General features: G+C 38.4%; 1 protein-coding gene across 1 annotated transcript in view; it reads left to right on the forward strand.

Moving 5' to 3' along the window:
* DNAJC3 (DnaJ heat shock protein family (Hsp40) member C3) overlaps window positions 1–17,978 on the forward strand; it is a 78,535-nt gene extending 60,557 nt beyond the window's left edge. Inside the window, exons 8-12 of the mRNA XM_073614381.1 lie at window positions 583–688; window positions 2,615–2,735; window positions 12,281–12,413; window positions 15,670–15,818; window positions 17,293–17,978. Of these exons, the coding sequence (XP_073470482.1) occupies window positions 583–688; window positions 2,615–2,735; window positions 12,281–12,413; window positions 15,670–15,818; window positions 17,293–17,450 (667 nt within the window). The 3' untranslated portion in view covers window positions 17,451–17,978. The remainder of the gene's footprint in view (window positions 1–582; window positions 689–2,614; window positions 2,736–12,280; window positions 12,414–15,669; window positions 15,819–17,292) is intronic.
* The last annotated feature ends 337 nt before the right edge of the window (window positions 17,979–18,315 follow it).

Raw genomic sequence — 18,315 nt, forward strand, 5'->3', positions numbered from 1 at the left:
TGTTTGCTGATATAACTCCTGGGCTTAAGGTTTTTATTGATGTGATATGCATGTGTCTCACTTGGAGCAGCATGTGTCTGCATTTTCTAAAGTTACCAGTTTGGGAAGCGTTTTGCTCCGCCCATTAAGGAGCATTTTAAAAAAATTTGTTCCCGTTGTAAATCAAGCTTTTACTTAACCTACACTGACTATTCCTGTGCAGGACATTCAAGTGTATTAGGATCCTATGATTAGAAAGCTGGAATCCCTTTGCTAGGTCTTATTCGACCTTACGGGCCCTGCCCTGCAACCTAAAATTGCAGTCATTTGCTAACCTTATGTGTTTTTTCCTGGGTCTTTGGACATATCCTTGGACCAATCTTAACTGATCATTTAATTCTCAAACAATTGGAACTCTTGCCTGTTACTCTGTGCTACTATGATGTTGGCCTTGTAGATTATATTCCTAATATCCAGAATGGGTCTCATGTCTGTGCACATTTGCCAATGTTTTGTAATAAGATATATTTCAAATTATGAGTTTTTATACTCTCTTTATTTTGTTTTTATGCCATAAATAATTTCAAAGAAATCTACTTGCAGGTATGAAGATGCCATCAGTAAATATGGAACAGTGCTGAGAACAGAACCGGATGTTCCCTTTTATTCTGCTCTAGTTCAGGAACGTAGGTGTCACTGTTATTCAAAAGTAAGTTTTTCAGATTCATTGTTGATACTGTTTTTTTTTTTTTTCCCCTAGATCTGTTTTTAAAACCACTTAAAATGCCTATCACTTAACAGAGGTAACTACACATGGGCAGTATTACCTGTGTCTGCCATCTGTGAAAAAAAAAATTGTATTTTCCCTACCAAAAGAGTTATTACAAGGTGTATATATTGGGTTGTGTGATATATAAAAGCTTCTTCATACATCAGTCCAGGTGTGGGTGGTTTCTATGATCCAGGTAGCACAACTTCTTTATAGGGCGTAATCATGGTCAAATGTATTCCCCCCAGAATTATATAGAGTATGTCAGAGGAGCACTGTGGTAATCTTCAGTATCCAGGTCAAGTTCATTTTATTAGCTAAAATGTTATGCGGATAAGGACTACAGGCATGATATTCAGAGCCAGACAATCTATAAGGCAGCCTAGGCCTAGGGCCCAGTAGATGGCTAAGGAGGCCAGCTGCAATCTTTGTTCTCCTGCTGTAAAGGAGAATAATGTACTTGGTGAGAGATGTGTATCTGTTTGTCTTCACATGAGGAGGTTTCACTTCTAGGAAGTTGGTGTCTTTAGCCCACCCCCGACTGTGTTGGTGGCCAGTAGTAGTGAACTTGAACTCCCCTTCCACCTCAACCCTGAGTTAGTTCTGACCAAAGTTCAGTGTGTCTTTTAGTGCTGTATGCTGGAACACCAGAGAGCGTCCCAGCGCCAGTGCCTGCTGATACTCTGTGGTTGATTTACTAAAGGCAAATAGACTGTGTGTGTGTTGTTGTTGTTTGTGTGGTTTTTTTTTTTTGTTTTTTTTTTAAATTTGTTTTTTTGGTATATGACATTAAAATCATGAATAACCATTAACATTTTACTTTCACTCATTTTGGGCATAGTAAATATGGTAACGCTCTTTTTATTTTCCTGCACCTGATTTGGTTTTCTTTACAAAGTGAAGTTTTACCACATTGCAATGCAGTTGTGCTTTTTTTTTTTCTTAGTAAATGTCAAAGTGTAGAGTCTATTTTTCTTTAGGAATGCCACCCCAGTGCTTTCTATATGGTGCCCAATAGCCTTACGGTCTGCAGGCAGAGGGACGGCTGGCTGCGTGTTGGGCACTAGTGCTCTACTGCCTTCCATTCTGTGCTGCTTAAGACTGCTTGTCTATGGTGCCAACCTTTCTGTTCTAGGATTTTTTTTAAATCTTGCTACAGGGGTGAGTATGTTCTTTCCTTTATGCTAAACTAAACCTTTGCAGACATTAACTAAATGGTATGGAAGGCATATTTATTAATTTTTTGAGGGTTTGGAGCCAATATTATTCCTGTCTGTGTCCCCACTGATTCACACTTTTAGTGACAATTATCATAGACAGGAAACATCCCAAAATGTTATCGTTCAAGAAGCTAGAGGAAATCTTCCAGTGTGGGCAAATGTTCTAGTAATGGCAAGGAGTGGAATTTTTCCTTTAGAGATTTTCTCCCTTTTCCCATTGCATCTCCAGTAGAGGAAGTGATGGGAAATATAAAAGTGACAGGTTTTAACCCTATCCTACCCCAAAAAAAATTGCCCGTACAGCATGAGAAGCCGTTAAATGGTTCTTCATACTGCGCGGGCCACCCTACTCATGTGAATGAGACCTTTTAAAGAAATGCGTTGTCCTTTTAGGTTTTAGACCTACCTGGATAAGACTTGTCAACTCTGAACTGAGTTCCCCTTGTGTATTATAAGAACCACAACGTGTAATGAAAGTGCAGTTACCATGGTCACGCAAATGGCATAATTCTTACTCTTCCAGGCAACTTGTTGCAACATTTGGCAGAACAGCATCTTATCAGTTATTGTGTGTATTTGTGTGATCTGTATTTTTACACAAAACTGCATTGGGTAGATTTCATATATACCCATGTGTTCATTCTAGAATCAGCAGTCCAATGAAGCCATTCGAGAGTGTACAGAATTCCTGCAAAAGGAGCCTGAGAATGTACATGCTTTGAAGGACAGGGCTGAAGCTTATATACAAGAAGAAATGTACGAAGAAGGTATTTTTCTTTGATTTCATATCTATTCACACTGTATGTAAGATGGAAACCTATGTACCACATTTTTAAAACTCCACTTGTAACACCTGGGATTGCACATTGCCAGGTTATGGTTTTTGGAGTCTTGTAGTTCTACGGCAGCTGGACCATTGTATATTTAGCAGAAACGCTTCATGACTGGCTTGTTTGGAAAAAAATGAAATGGTATAATTGGCCAGGGTGCTACACCTGACACTAAATTGGGTGCTATGCAGTTGCATTGGATACAATGGAGGATTTTTGTTTCTGGTTGCATTTTTTTTTTATCCAGTAAATGTTTAAAGCCATTCATTAAAACATATCTAAGCCAAAAACCAAAAATGTAATACTTTTGCAGCTTACGCCTCTTTAGATGTGGTGGTTGAATTAGTTTTATTTTATTAGGCTAAAACAATTTCAGCAAGTACAGAAAATACCTGTTGTACTTGTCAGAAATGCAATGTCCTTGTCACTTTCTGTAAGCTGAAAAGAAAACGCAACAATCCTTAGCTACCAATGCCATCAATCCATCATGTACAAAGGCATACAAGTTTAGCCCATGTGACAATGATGGCTTACTCCATAGACAGTGAATTATTTATTACAGGTACTTGTATAGCACCATTTAGTTTATGCAGCGCTTTACATACATATATTGTACATTCACAGTCCCTGGCCTCAAGGAGCTTACACTCTAAGTTGCCTAACTCACATTCATACTAGGGCCAATTTATAGGCCAATTAACCTACCAGTACCCAGAGACAACCCATGCAGGCACTGGGAGAACATGCAAACTCCAGGCAGGTAGTGCCCTGGTATTAATGAGCGAAGACCTGAAGAAACCGAAAGACTGGATCACCAGGCAAAAATTAAAGTGGGGGGGAAGTAAAATAGTACAGCTACCACATCTAAGGACAAGTGAGCTACAATATATGACACTTTTATTTATTTATTTTTTTTTATTTTTTAAATTTGGTTTAGGTACACTTTAGGAAGTGTTAATATGTCTGTTTATATACTAACAATTGACTTTTCAAATCCGTTCTCCTCCTATGGACTTCTGTTTTTTTTATTTAATCTGTATAGAGGGTAGACCATGCCACCTCAGGTACCAGGAAGCTTCTTTTGAAAGGACTGAGTGGATGTTTCTAGAAAGAGAAAAATGGTGTTTTCATAGTAGACATGTTCCTCTGGAATCTTTTTCTAAATCCAGAAGTCTTTTTTTAAAAAACGGAAGAAAAATGTCTTATTACGCTAAGACTTTCCAAAATGTACAGAGTTTTTTCATGTAAATTTAGCAAAAGAACTCGATTGGTAACAGGTTGCATTACCTTGCTGACTGCACAAAAATCAAACAGTGGTGTCGTGCTCTTTCCAATGAATTCTTCACAGCATAACATGGGTGGGTGGTTGGAGTCGTGTAGTAAAAAGTGACCTTGAACATTATGCTTTGACCTTGTAAGAGCAGAGGCATCTGCTGTCTTCAAGGCAAATAGGAGGTCAGAGCCCTCCAGTTTTGAGTGTAAGTGACCATTATCCATCTGCAGTAAATCAAAGTCTGAAACACAGCCAGGTTTTAAATGATTTAGAATGGTGTAATGTAGCATCAGCCTTACATTAGCTTGACAGATCTTGTAGTTGCAATACTATTTAGAATATTATGTGCAGTGCAAGTGTTCTTTTTCAAGGCAAAGGGACAAATTAAACAACCTTAAAAGAATGTACATACTTTTTGCACACTGCATCACTTACACAACCCAATTTTAGCACTTTTCAGTTTGTCCTCTACCTAATAGAAATGTATGGCTAGCTTACCTTTTATGCATTTCCGGCCAATGTTCTGCAGAGAATGTTCTTCTTTTCTTCTTGTTTAGTTGGTTTTCTGTTGATCATGTTGCTTTTTCTTTAAATACTGCATGGCATTTATTTATTTGAGCCAAATAAAGATTGCATCTGCAAGTGCAATAGCATTGTTACTGGAGTTGTTTTCAGTTCATAAAATTAGATTGTCACAAAATTGTTTGCTGGACACTGTTGTGCAACGCATAGATAACAGGCGGTCTTTAATACTGCACTATCATATCTTAATACGATACTATTGACAGTCTAGCAATTCCATTTCATCTATAATAATAAGAGGTGTTAGGGGAGATGTAAACACACAGACTATCCTTTTGACTTCTGAGGAATTATTTGGGAACATGTCCTGTTATCAAGTCTCTTACACCAGCCTGTTTAATCAGCGTGTGTTATATGGCAGTGCTATGGAAAATCTGCCGTGTTTCTGCTAGTCACTAGGGACCTAATCCTTGATGTTGTACGAAAAGGTTAAATCACGCAGCCGGCTAGATATGCTAATTTGAAAGATGTCGTATTGACATTTGAATTTTAAGCTGATTGATTCTCGTTAGGAAAATTGTGACTGGCTTACTCTTGGGGATTTGTGTGCATAATGCCAAATCGTATTTGAGCATAATGGATCTTTATTTGGCTTTCAGCCTTTTTCTTCCGCTTAAATGCAAGCCATGAAGAATATATTAGTGTTTTTATGCTTTCAAACAAGCGTGCTTTATTGTATGTTTACCCTGCCAGTTGATAAGAACCGAGAGCTCACTTATTAATATTATCAGTCAGTACAACAAGTTTTTCTGATAAATGGTTCACAATAGCTATGACTGATAGAAGTGTCATCTTCCCTGTCTCTGTATCAAGCAGAAGAAATGTTTATATTGGGAGGCCTAGAACAGCATGCCTTCCACTTTGAGGGATCTGGATGCAAGTCTGGATGAAACTGGATTTGTCACCTTCAGATTCTGACTTGCCTAGATGCAGATAGTAAAACCACTGCATAAGTATGAACAGCTTACTTCAAAGAGTTATTGGTCATTTAAAAAAGTGCCTAATTTTTTTAGTGACCCATAAAAGAAAATTTTGCAATACTGAAAACAGCTTTTTATTTAATGTGCAAATAACGTCATTCTTTGTAATACAAACATAATTTTAGTGTAGTTATAAATAGGACACATTTTAAGAATAAAAGGTCCACTTTAGCCACAGGAACATTTGCTGGGTATTTTTTATTTCCTTTTTGTTACATCTTTTTTCTACAGATTGCATAGAAAATAAAATAATTTTCTGTAAGATAATGCCAAGAGATAGCCTTGTTTGTACAAAACAAAAACGATCTATGTATTGCTTTATCATTATCTGTGAATACATGGTAACTAAATAATATGTTAAGACGTCCAATAATGTTTGTTGTTTCACAAGCTCAATAGTGTTCGTAAAATAGCAACAATGTGAATAAAACGTTAAATGTCGTGCAGCGTTCAAAGAAAATCCATATGCTAAAACGTTTTATATGTGCAGTGATTAACCAATAATTAAAATGAGTACAATACATCAGATATACACTAATGTACAAAAGTTTTAGGCAGGTGTGAAAAAAGTTTTTTTATCAATGAACAAAATGAAAAGTAAATGGAAGAAAAAATCAAATCAATATTTAGCGTGACTACCTTTTTTACCTTCAAAACCGTATCAATTCTTCTAGGTACAATTGCACACAGCTTTTGAAGGAACTTGGCTGGTAGGTTGTTTCAAAGATCTTGGAGAACTAACCACAGATCTTCTAGTGGATATAGGCTGCCTCAAATCCTTCTGTCTCTTTATGTAATCCAAGACAGACTAGATGTTGATCAGGGCTCTGTGGGGGGCCAAAATATCACTTCCAGGACTTCTTGCTCCTATTTATGCTGAAGATAGTTCTACATAGCATTGCCTGTATTTTTGGGGTCACTATCCTGCTGCAGAATAAATTTGGGGACAATCACAAAGTCCCCTGATGGTATGACATGATAAGCATTTGTCTGTATTTCTCAGCATTGAGGACATCATTAATCCTGACCAAATCTCCAACTGCATTTTCAGAAATTCAGCCCCAAACTTGCAAGGAACCTCCACCATACTTCCCTGTTTCCTGCGGATGCTCACCCAGCCCTTTAGTCAGCAAACGGCCTCCTGCTACAGCCAAATATTTTTCAGATTTTGGCTCTTGAGTCCAGAGTATAGTAGTGCATAGTTGAGTTACTTAGCCTTGTTTCCATGTCACATGTATGGCTTTTTAGCGGCAGTTCTTCCATGAAGACCACTTCTGGCCAGACTTCTCCGGAAAGTAGATGGGTGTACCTGAGTCCCACTGGTTTCTACTAGTTCTGTACCGAAGGCAATGTACAAAAAAAAAAAAAAATTAATATATGCACTCACATGTAGATAGTGTAACACAGACATTACTCAATGTGTCCAGCAGGTGGTGACTTTCTGATGGTCCCTAATAGAGATGTATGGAGGGTGAATAGGAAGCTGCTCCTGGTGGATAGTCTCATCCGTGGATGTAAAAATACGATCACAAAAAACAAAGACAGTGGGCAACTAAGAGTAGTAGTAGAATAAAAAGAGAAATGATAAAAATGCACTCTTTTAGTAAGTAAAGTAACAGGCATTATATCATGGGTCTCAATGGATAGTCAGTCCTGGATGGTCATAGGTAAATACGTATGCCAAGAAGCACTCTAGTCACTCATAGGATGTGCACCAGGAAGAGCCCACGCTTCTTCTTTTTTTTTTTTTTGGGTCAACACATAGACTAGCGCTCCTTTTTTCTGCTTTGGACTTGAACTAAAATAAATTAGCCAGAGGTCACACACGCTTTATCTTCATAACCAGGGTAATACAGACCTCAGATCTTGTCCACCTTGGAGTCTCACAGCATAACCGCACGCTCAAGGGAATTTACCTAGACACATCATAGCATAAAACCGTGAAGGCTTTTATTACTTAAAAAGTATAAATACTTTTACAAAACAAGTGCACTATCCAAGTGCACAGAGGAAAAACACATGAAATTAACTTGTAATACCCTGCTCTTAGTGGGCTATACAAGCTCTCACACTCTCCTGTATCTCCTGACTGTAAATTTACATTAGGTTCGCGCATCACTGGACTTCGTCAGGGGTGGGCATGTCACTTTGAAAAGTAGGCACGGTTGTTAATTGTCACACACAGCGGGGAAGTACTCTTCCACACGTGTATGCTGCATTGTATATGGCTGATGTGTTGATTTAATCAGTATTGACCAGTTTACTGTGTTCTTGTGCAAACTTGGTGACATCAAAGTCATATCAGTTAGTTGATTGAGCCCATATGTGTGCAGTTGGTTCCCGTGATTTCAAACTTATGCGGGTCATACATTGATCAAAATTTGGCCGGGTCAGTCGCAGCCGCTGATCAGTGTATTCTGATAGCTGCGAGTGCTGCTGTTAGAATACAATGTCCGGGTGGGGGGATTTCTCTGTCTGCCTTGTTTTTTACCAAAAGTCTTAAAGTAGGTACCAGCTGATTACAGGCATACTAGTGCTACACTTGCTGGTGGTAACCCACCAGCAATAGGATAACTAAGAGAGAAGAGAGGACACTTGCTCTTATGCAATAAAAGGGGAATTGGGACTTTAAATGAGGCGCACTAGTCGCCTCCATCCCGAAATCGGGTATATATAACAGGGAGTTTGGGACTTTAAATGAAGCAATTTGAAATGCGGAGGATTAAAATTGTAATTTTATTAGTATTAAGTATATAGTAAAGGAATTTCATGTGTATATACAGACATACATATATAATTGGCACAAAATTATAGGCATATTAGGTGGAAAGGTACAAGCAGTAGAATACATAATTACACTGGATAGATCCAGTGTAATTATGTATTCTACTACTTGTACCTTTCCACCTAATATGCCTATAATTTTGTGCCAATTATATATGTATGTCTGTATATACACATGAAATTCCTTTACTATATACTTACTAATACTAATAAAATTACAATTTTAATCCTCCGCATTTCAAATTGCTTCATTTAAAGTCCCAAACTCCCTGTTATATACACTTGCTCTTATGGAGCTTTTCCCTCACTAGCTGAGCCAATGTGATGTTGCTTTGTCACTGCCCCCCCTCACTGTAGGTGCAGGTGGGTGATGTCTATATGGATCCTTTTGCTGGTAAATTAAAGAAAGGCCAGCACTCCATGTAAGATGAAGCTCATTTACTGTAAACCGAGCTACCAAGCCTTGTTTTGACTGCATACATGCGTTGAGACTTGCTTGACCTCAAAACATGCATCAGTGATTTGCTTGTAGTAAAAGAGCTACATCTTACATAGAGTACTGACCTTTCTTCATGCGGAGTGTCTAGCGGAGCCACCACTGGCTGGTGCACTCCGGAACTTTGGAGGCGAGAGGTTTGCATGTGGGATAGATGCATCCTTCGTTCAGTTTCTTACTTTGTAATGGTCTTGAGAGTTCTTCTATCCCAATATTTATTTGAAACGTTCAGGACCTTGGGCATAGGAGAGAAGTTGTGCTCATTTTCCTGCACTGCTGCTCCCAGACTACACTTGCCAAGTCCCAGCTGTCAAAATAGTAGTTAGGACTTGCTCTATATCAGATCAGCAGCTTCTGTGTAAAGTGAGCCATACTATTGCTAAAGGAGAACACCACAAAAAAAAAAAAAACTGTTTGGGGTTACCCTGTAAAAGCATATGGGAGACAAACATTTGGAAAATATATCCTTTGGTTTGAGGAGAACAAATCTAAACTTTCTTCAGGGTGTGGTGGAGAACCAGCACCACTCATCATCCTGAGAACGTTATCGCCACTGGGAAGTGGGGTGGTGGTGGTAGCATCATGTGGGGATGATTTTCAGCAGTAGAGACTAGAAAATTGGTTAGGACTGAGATGTCATAATAAAGACTTCTCTTTATGTGCCTCTTCCCCTGACTTCTCCGTCAAAATTAACGTCTCAACTATTAACCCGTCCCAGCCAAGGCTCTAGGTGTAATCCTGGACTCTGAACTCTTTTCGGCCCCACATCCAATCACTGTCCAAAGTTTGCTGCCTCAACCTCTGCAACATCTCCAAGATACGCACGTTCCTAACCAGTGACACCACAAAAGCTTCTTATTCACTCCATAGTCATCTCCTGCCTCACCTACTGCAACTCCCTCCCCATTTGCTTACCTTTTTACATATGAAAGTATGTGACACTCTTGCCTTGGTAGCGTGGAATAATTATTTAGGCTGCTGCTGTAAGTGCTATACCCCTTGGGAGGGAACAGAAAAGTAATATTAAAAAAATTAAACAACGATTTGCCTCACATCACCTGATGGTCAAATTGGTTGATCTATATATAACTCTATATCAGTGTTAAAACAAGTGACTTTAAGTGGACCCTTCTGTGCTATTGTATTCCATAATTGAATGTGTGACTCCTAAGCCAATATAAATTCCATGAAAAGGTTCATAAAAAATTAATTAAAAAATCTGTTGACTGAGATCAATAATACATAAATATTGATTAATAAACCAATAATTAGTGACTGGTAAATAAATTAATAGGTAAAATATTGTGACTTGTGATACATGTGCAGATAAACTCTATTAGTGCTCTTGTGCTCCGTGCTTCATCGGTGGCTTTCCTCTAGTGAGGCTATGTGGTTTCCGCACTCGCCAGATGGGATGGACTCCTACCTTATGGCAAAGAAAGTTAGCTGTGCTTTTAGGTCTTTTGGGGTGGGTGGGGTGGGGGGGGTGTCTATCCCAACTCGTTGTGGTAGCTTGCCTCTTATAACAGCGCTCCTGGACCAAGGTGTGCAGGCATATAATGTACAAAGAAAAGGCTCCTCATTGTGTAAGAGGCTTAAATATTTTTATTTGACATAGGCATCTTACAATAACCTTTTCCTTTTAAAATCCTTTAAAAAAAAATCTTTAAAAAGTGACTCAACCGAACGTCCCCCGTATTGCTCATGGTTTGTGTAAGGTCACGCTGTCTGCAGATCAGCACGTGTTCCATTGTCCGTGCCGGAAGTGACGGCATTTCGTCATCAAAGTGCAACGTAGTCAAAAGCGGGAAGTTCCCTTGCATTCCTGTCACTTAAGTTAGTGGGTCATAACAAGTTACACTCCTCCCCCTCCTTTCTATTGGGCGCAGCACAAACCACCAGGAAGTTCATTCCATTAGATGGATAGGCACAAACCTGTTAACCCCTTCTATTGCATTGTATTCTTGTATAGTGTCCTCCTAGGACATCTTGTGTTTTGATGTGGTTATTACACGCTTATGTTACTATCTTACATTTTTAGATGGAATTACCCCCATGATGTTTGAACGTTTACTGTCTGGTTGGATTGATAATATACGTGAAAATAAAATTAGAGTAAAATAGAAATAAATATGAAAATAAAAAAATAGTAAAAATAATAAAACAAAAATAGAAAGGAAACGGATTTGAAAAAGTATGTGAACCATAACCAGTGAAACTTTGACTATTGACTACCAGAGAATAATACTTTTATATGCTGATCAAACCTGTTCTTCAAGATGTGTAAAATGTATTATTGGTTACGATTTTTGTTAATCAACTCCACTTTTTCACTGTCTCCATCTTAAATGGTAGTTTAGCATCTTAAATGGTAGTGTTGACATGCCCACAGATGTGATGTATTGATGCTGCTGTTACTTTTATGAGGTATGAATGAAGCCGGGACTTCCTGCTGAGGTTATTAGTACCTGGACACTATATTAACCTGCCAGCAGCTGGTGGGTACATTTTCTTGACAAAGTTGTAAATGTGGTTATGAGCATCTGTATCTTCGGTGGATGGCAAACACATTTTTTTTTTTATGTGCAGTTTATTAAGGCACTTGTTGGAGAATAAAATATATTTATGGATATTGCTTGAAGCCTCCCAGGAAAGCTTAAAATGGATTCATGTGCATGTTGATGTTCTGTGTAGGGGAAGCTTCCACTTGTGAGAATTTTACATTTGTAGTGGCCCTTCTGTTGTCGCCTATTGCTCGAATTCAGGAGTAATGTTTGCAGATTCATAAATTCATGTCATATTTCAGGACAGATTTGCACGAAGCTGTCAGATGTCTAAGTAATATAAATTGCTTGGCACCTCCTGCTGTCTTGCCGGGAAACGGCACAAAAGACAAATGTAACACTTGCTGAGCGAGAACATCTGCTTGGAAATCATCTGATGCAAATACTTTGTCTTACTTAAGACACCTTGGAGTCTTGGCCCTAAAATAGAACTCGGCAACCAATGGCAGTTACATGTCAGATAGAACGACTTGGAGGCAGCAAGGCATTGATGGATATTAACACTTTATGTCAAATAATGCATTCATTTTTTTTTTTTTTTTTCCCCCGTCCGCTATAAAAAGAGTACACTGCTTCTGATTTGTTTAATAGACCTACAAAATATGTGTTAGGATGAGGTTTGATGTTCAACAAGAACAAGAGCAACATCTGTTAGAGCAGGAGGGTTTCTTCAGGTGAGGATTGGAACACTCAGCTGGAGCTGCAATTGCCTTACACTGTCTTTTGTGTTACAGCAATTCTGTGCTCTAGTCTATGTGCACCAAATGAGTCCGTCTTATAACCATTCCTCTTCTTTTTGGCAGCTATTCGGGACTATGAAACCGCACAGCATCACAGTGATAATGACAAAGAGATCAGAGAGGGCCTAGAGAAAGCACAGAGGCTTCTGAAGCAGTCTTTAAAAAGGGACTACTACAAGATCTTGGGAGTAAAAAGGTATATTTTAATTCTATTTCTTTGGAGCCAACACAAATTAGATTTTTGTTTGCCTAAAATGCTCGGTTCTATTACAGAAACTGGGGAAATGTGGAGCAGTTACCTATAGCTGCTTATCTATTTCTATTTCAAATACAGAAAAATTATGATGCGTTGCTGTAAACATCCTTTCTAGGTTTGTTCCCATTTTCTTTGCTCTGGTTTTTTGTTATTTGGCATCCATGGTACTGGTTTATCTTAGTTTCAGATGTCCCCAAGGATGTGGTTTACAGTAGTTCTCAACAACATTCTGCAGTTAGGGACTTTGCTACAAAGTTGCTAGTGTGACATGGACCAGAGTTTTGTAGCAATTACAAATCTGTTAGCTTGTTTTCCCTAGTGATTTGTAGGTAGCTACACATCTCTGATGCTTCATCGTTACCAGCAGTTGCAATGGATAACATGCATAGCCCCTGAAGCTTGTAATACAAACGTTGCAAAACGTTAGGTTTTTAGTGATGGAGCTTCAAGTTGCTTGAAATATTGGCCACACCGACTTTCATCTACTGTGATTTCGTGTTTTTTTTTTTTTTTTCTACCAACAAACCTTTTTATAGCTCACTTCAGTAGCTGTGCCAAATCATTGCTAAAGTCTTTTGAGTGTTTGTAAGCTTTGATTCCATGCACACTGGCTTTACTCTTGGGTTCAGTAAAGCATAAATTCTTTGTTAGCATTGTGTTCTAAGCGTCAAGTTTCTCGCCTGTGTCTGTGGCTGCTCCTCCCCCTTATCTTTCACTCATTATATTTTGGTCCTTCGAGAAACTTGTTACCTTTTGCCAAAATAGTAGTAATCTATCGACCAAGATTGTGGGAAGACCTGTCATCCTAACCATGCTTAATTGTCTGTCTTCTGTTTGCTCGTATTCCTGATACACTCTACTTCTCCGAGAAACATCCACACAATCTGTATTACCACACAATGAGCTATAGTGTTCAATTGGAAATCATCTGTTGTCCCTTTTTCACATATATTAACCCATATAAATATACAGTACGCTTTTCGAACCACACTGAAAGGCACCAACATCTCTGCAACTATAAACAAAAGAATACACTAGAAATGGGACTTTATGTGCCTAACAATATACATATAATACACACCTCTATTAAAATTATACAAATGTATTAAAAGCATTCGTGCCATACATGGCCTATTTACATATCCACAATGTACTGATATTAAAAAACATTTGTTTCACAGTATAATGCTGGACTTCTCACCCTACTCTGAGACTATACAGTATACATCCTTTGTTGTCATCACATCAAATAACTTCAAGATCCTAGATGACGGTAGCAGGGGCAATCTGAACAGTTATGTCAATACATTTTGTAGGTTTCCAATATCCCCACTTCCTCAGGCTCTGTGAAACGCATGTAGGGCTCTCAGGGCGTTTCCTTTCAACGTAAAATACATTTTACCATTCGCCTTCTTTTATTGCCCCTCAATAGATGGTGCATGATCCTTATGAAGGACACAGGTTTTCTAATATGGGGCAATCTTCAGGAGGTGTTTTCTTAAAATGTAAAAGTGATCTGAGTGGCTATGCAGCCGCTCAGTCACTTTTACAGGCGGTAAAAGATCCCACTTTTCTGTTAAATGGGATCCATGGCCAGCAAACAGTCACTTTACCTTAGACTAAAGATCTAGTTTAGTAGGTTACCCATCATCTGATCTGCCCTTTAATCTTCCTAGATTTATATTTCTAGACAAAGTATGATATTCCCCTTAACACGTGTATTTTTCTTCTTTAAGCCCTCTGTATTGCTTTATCACAATTTCTACTCCCATTAAAATTATATATTCTTTCTCTTCTTTAAACCTTGAATATTGTAGAATTCATCCTTTTTTCCTAAATAAATAAAAATTGCGTTTTATAACTAAAAATACTTGCACAATGCACTGTACCCACCCATACCAATTGTGGGCAAGGAGGGTTTTAGACAGGGATCTTGGTGGTAATGCTATTACTTTTAAAGTGGTTGTAAACCAACTAAAAAATAAAAGTCTTCAAGACAGTCATAATGAGTTAGTATGCATAGCATACTGGCTCACTATGTAATACTCACCTTAGATCAAAGCCCTTGATGCAGTCTCCGCACGCTGCCCCGGATGGCGACATTGCTCCCGGAGTTATTTCTGGGTATCGTGGACTCCAGCGCTGTGATTGGCCGGAACTGCGATGACGTCACTCCCACACATGTGCGCGGGAGCCGCCAGTAATGGCTTGTCAGCTGAAGCAACGATGAGAATGAGCCGTTGCTTCAGTGCGCATGTGCCAATGACGTCGGCACATGCAGATACAGGTGATATCTCCTAAACCGTACACGGTAGCTACAGGTAAGCCTTATTATAGGCTTACCTGTAGTAAAAAGTGGATTGTAAGGGTTTACAATAGACTTTGGCAATTTTCTGCATTGTTTGAGCCTTGTAGAAAGCCTGCTAGCAGCTTGTTTAAAGTGATATTTGGCACTCCAGTTAAGATCTTTGTTAAAACCTCCCTAAAGTAATGCGGAAAATTGAATTTAAAAGCTTCAATGATGCTGCTCGAAGCTTGCGGAAAGCTTTGCAAATGCTATGTAGAAGGTTTTTTTTATTTTGTCTAAGCTGAAGCGTTGTGTACAAGGCCTAAGATTACACATTTTTCTGCACGCAGGCCAATAGAAGGATTAGTTACAGCAAGTTTTAGGATCAAAAGCTGTATTTTGTAAGATGCCGATTTGATACATTGTGCAGGTAAACCAAAAAAACCCAAAAAACAGCTGATGGCTGTGTAAGGTCATTTTTGTTTAAGCTGCATCTAGTGCCCCAGTCTAAAAAGGGTCACTGTCACATTGAAGCCCTCATGCCACTACCCCCCCCCCCAACAAAACCCTTCACATCCAACTTCCCTGGATTGACATCATGCATGTCTATTGTGCTGGTTGCTAACCCATCTGCACCATGGAAATGCATGAAGCTGTGCTAAATGATGGATGAAGTGCAACGTGATGGTATACCCGCATGCTGCATTTTTTTTGTTTTGTTTAATTGACTGAACCCCTTTTTTCTGCTTAACTCTTCCTGAATTGTGCCGACCACTGAATGCTGAGAGACATAGAAAAATAGATTCACTAGATGCCAGAAGACTGAAAGTGTTCTGTAGAGAGAATTCTAATAATATGTAAAACTTTCACATTTGGCACTTTTTTTTTTTTTTTCATTGTGACACACAGGAATGCCAAAAAACAGGAAATCATAAAAGCTTACAGAAAGCTGGCACAGCAGTGGCATCCTGATAACTTCCAAGATGAGGAGGAGAAAAAGAAAGCCGAGAAAAAATTCATTGACATTGCGTCTGCTAAAGAAGTCCTAACAGATCCAGGTAATGTAATGCTTAGTTAGCTGCTATCCTTGTCACTGTCTGCTTTGCTGGAGGAATAATGTAGCAGCATTACATCATAGTATTTGTACAGTATGGAGAATGATATTAATTCATTCCTAGACATGGACTTTAGATTTTCTTCTTTATGGATATCTGTGAAAGGACAGACCTATGCTGTTATAGTCTGGGAGAGTTTGGTTGAAGATGCTTCTCTTTAGTTACCTCTCTCCTGTTTAGTGTATAATATGAATGTTCTTTTAAATAATTATACCTACATAAGAGAAGATAAACTCGTCTTTAATCTTTCTAGCTAGATATTTAGCAAAACTGGATTCTTCTATTTCTCCCTTTTTAATCTTTAAATACTAATATTACAAGCTGCAGTAGATGTACGTTTTACCCACATTTATATTTATTACATAGAGGCTTTAATGAGTGTTTTAGTGCAGACTTCCTGTATTCCTTGGACTTTTCTTTCGAAAATCGTATCTAAGAATTTTCGTACGAATTTTGCACCATTAGTGGGCTGCAACAACGGTTGATTTTCATGCGGCAATCAAATTTGAGGAATCGGACATGTTGGAAATTTTTAGAAAAACAAATGATTTTCTAATCAATGATGTGAGAATCGTGCGAGAAATGTAATAAGAAAAGAAATTTACAGAGAGAAAAGAAGATTCCTAGCCACAAATTCTTTTCTGTAGCAACATGAGGTGAAATTGAAGGCTTGGTTGGCCGAATTTCGAAAATCAATGGTGGCACCATCGGATTACAAAAAAAAATTAACTTTCTTATTTTGAAAAGAAAATTAGTTCGAAAATCGACCATGTATGGCCTGCTTTACTTTTATGTACCTTTTTTTTATTTGTCAGATGTGCACCCAGCTGCTACAATCAAGGTAGCGCTCATCAGACAGGCCTTTGATTATTGGCCCGTATTAGACAAACAGTAAACCCATTACAATTACAGTGTAGTTACTATTGTGGACAAAAATGTATGTGAATCAAATTAGATTACATGGTTCTATGTATCTATAAATGTTTTTTGTTGCTTTTAATAAGACACCAATAGAACAGAACAAACAAACACAGCATAATGTTTGGCAGTGACATTTTATTTAGGCACATCTACTAAAATGGCCAATTGATATGTCCAATTTATGGGCACCAAGTCACCACCGGGTCTGAGGAGCGATGGTTTTACTTGGGGCAGTATATTGTTGTAAGTTCTCATCTGTTATAGTACTAGTTATGTTTCTTTTCCTGCCCTACCGCCCTCAATGCAAGCAGGTTAACTGAATTCCATCATATACTGTTGGCTGTGTTTTATGTGTATCGTGACACATGATTATCTTTTCTGAGATTTTTGTATATAAAATGTTTGAAAATATAAATATTCCATAAACAAAAGGACCAATTAAAAGTCCAAAATTCTGTGAAACAGTCTTAATGACCAATTCTGTCTGTTTACACAGAAAAGAGGAGCCGGTTTGATGCAGGTGAAGATCCATTGGACCCAGAGAGCCAGCAAGGTGGAGGAGGTGCTCACTTCCATCACGGATGGAACCAGTGGCAAGGATTCAATCCATTTGGCTCAGGAGGACCATTCAGTTTTAAATTCAACTACAACTAGAGACTACATTGGTGATACACATCTGCACCTTGCTAGGAGAGAGAATGCAGGTTTTGCTACAGTGCTGTACAGGGACTCTCTGGGAGATGTTTTGGAGTGTCTGCTGTGCAGGCTTCCAGCCCAGTGCAGTAAATCACTTTCAAAGACTTCTTTGCATATCCAGTATAGTGGGGGGTGGGGGGCTGGTTGGGTTTACCTGGTTTTATTTTTTTGAGCATTTAAAATGGCAGTGTTTCTAGAGGAAAATACTAAGGCAGTCATCCTTGCTTTAGTAATATTATGACACAGAAGTATTGCTGGATGTTCAGCCCTTCGAAGATTTATCCAGAATCGGTATTCAAGTGAGTGTACCAGTGCCAAGAGTTCATGCCTCCAACTGTGACACTAAGAAGTTTAAACCTAAATTAAAGACTTCTAGTAGGAGTGGATGTTATCTGCATTTTGTTTTCTAATTATAATAATATTTTTGCAGCCTTTGTGCGTTTGCTGTGTTGGTTATTTATTAATAATAAATGTGTCATCCTGGAATGTTGAGAAAAGGTGTGAGACATATATGCGATAACACATACCATACTTCAGCTGTTCTCTCAATTGTTAATCGTGTAATTGGTATTACAGTTATGACTGTGAAAATATATTTTGGGGATGTAGAAGGCATTTCATCTTAGTTCAGCTTCTTAGAATTGGTAAGCTGAAGTATAATAAATGTTTGCCTTTGGGTTTAATACTGATTTATGTACCCAAATTCTCGATGTGATGGCTGTATTAGTTTTCTTTATTGGTTTGCTTTCTGCTTATCCAGTCGGTAAGCCTGTTTTTCAACAGAAAAGCTCTCTTGCACTTAAATGGATAAATCAGAACATTT

This window comes from Aquarana catesbeiana, linkage group LG02, assembly GCF_042186555.1.
Source record: "Aquarana catesbeiana isolate 2022-GZ linkage group LG02, ASM4218655v1, whole genome shotgun sequence".
NCBI classification, from domain to species: Eukaryota; Metazoa; Chordata; class Amphibia; order Anura; family Ranidae; genus Aquarana; species Aquarana catesbeiana.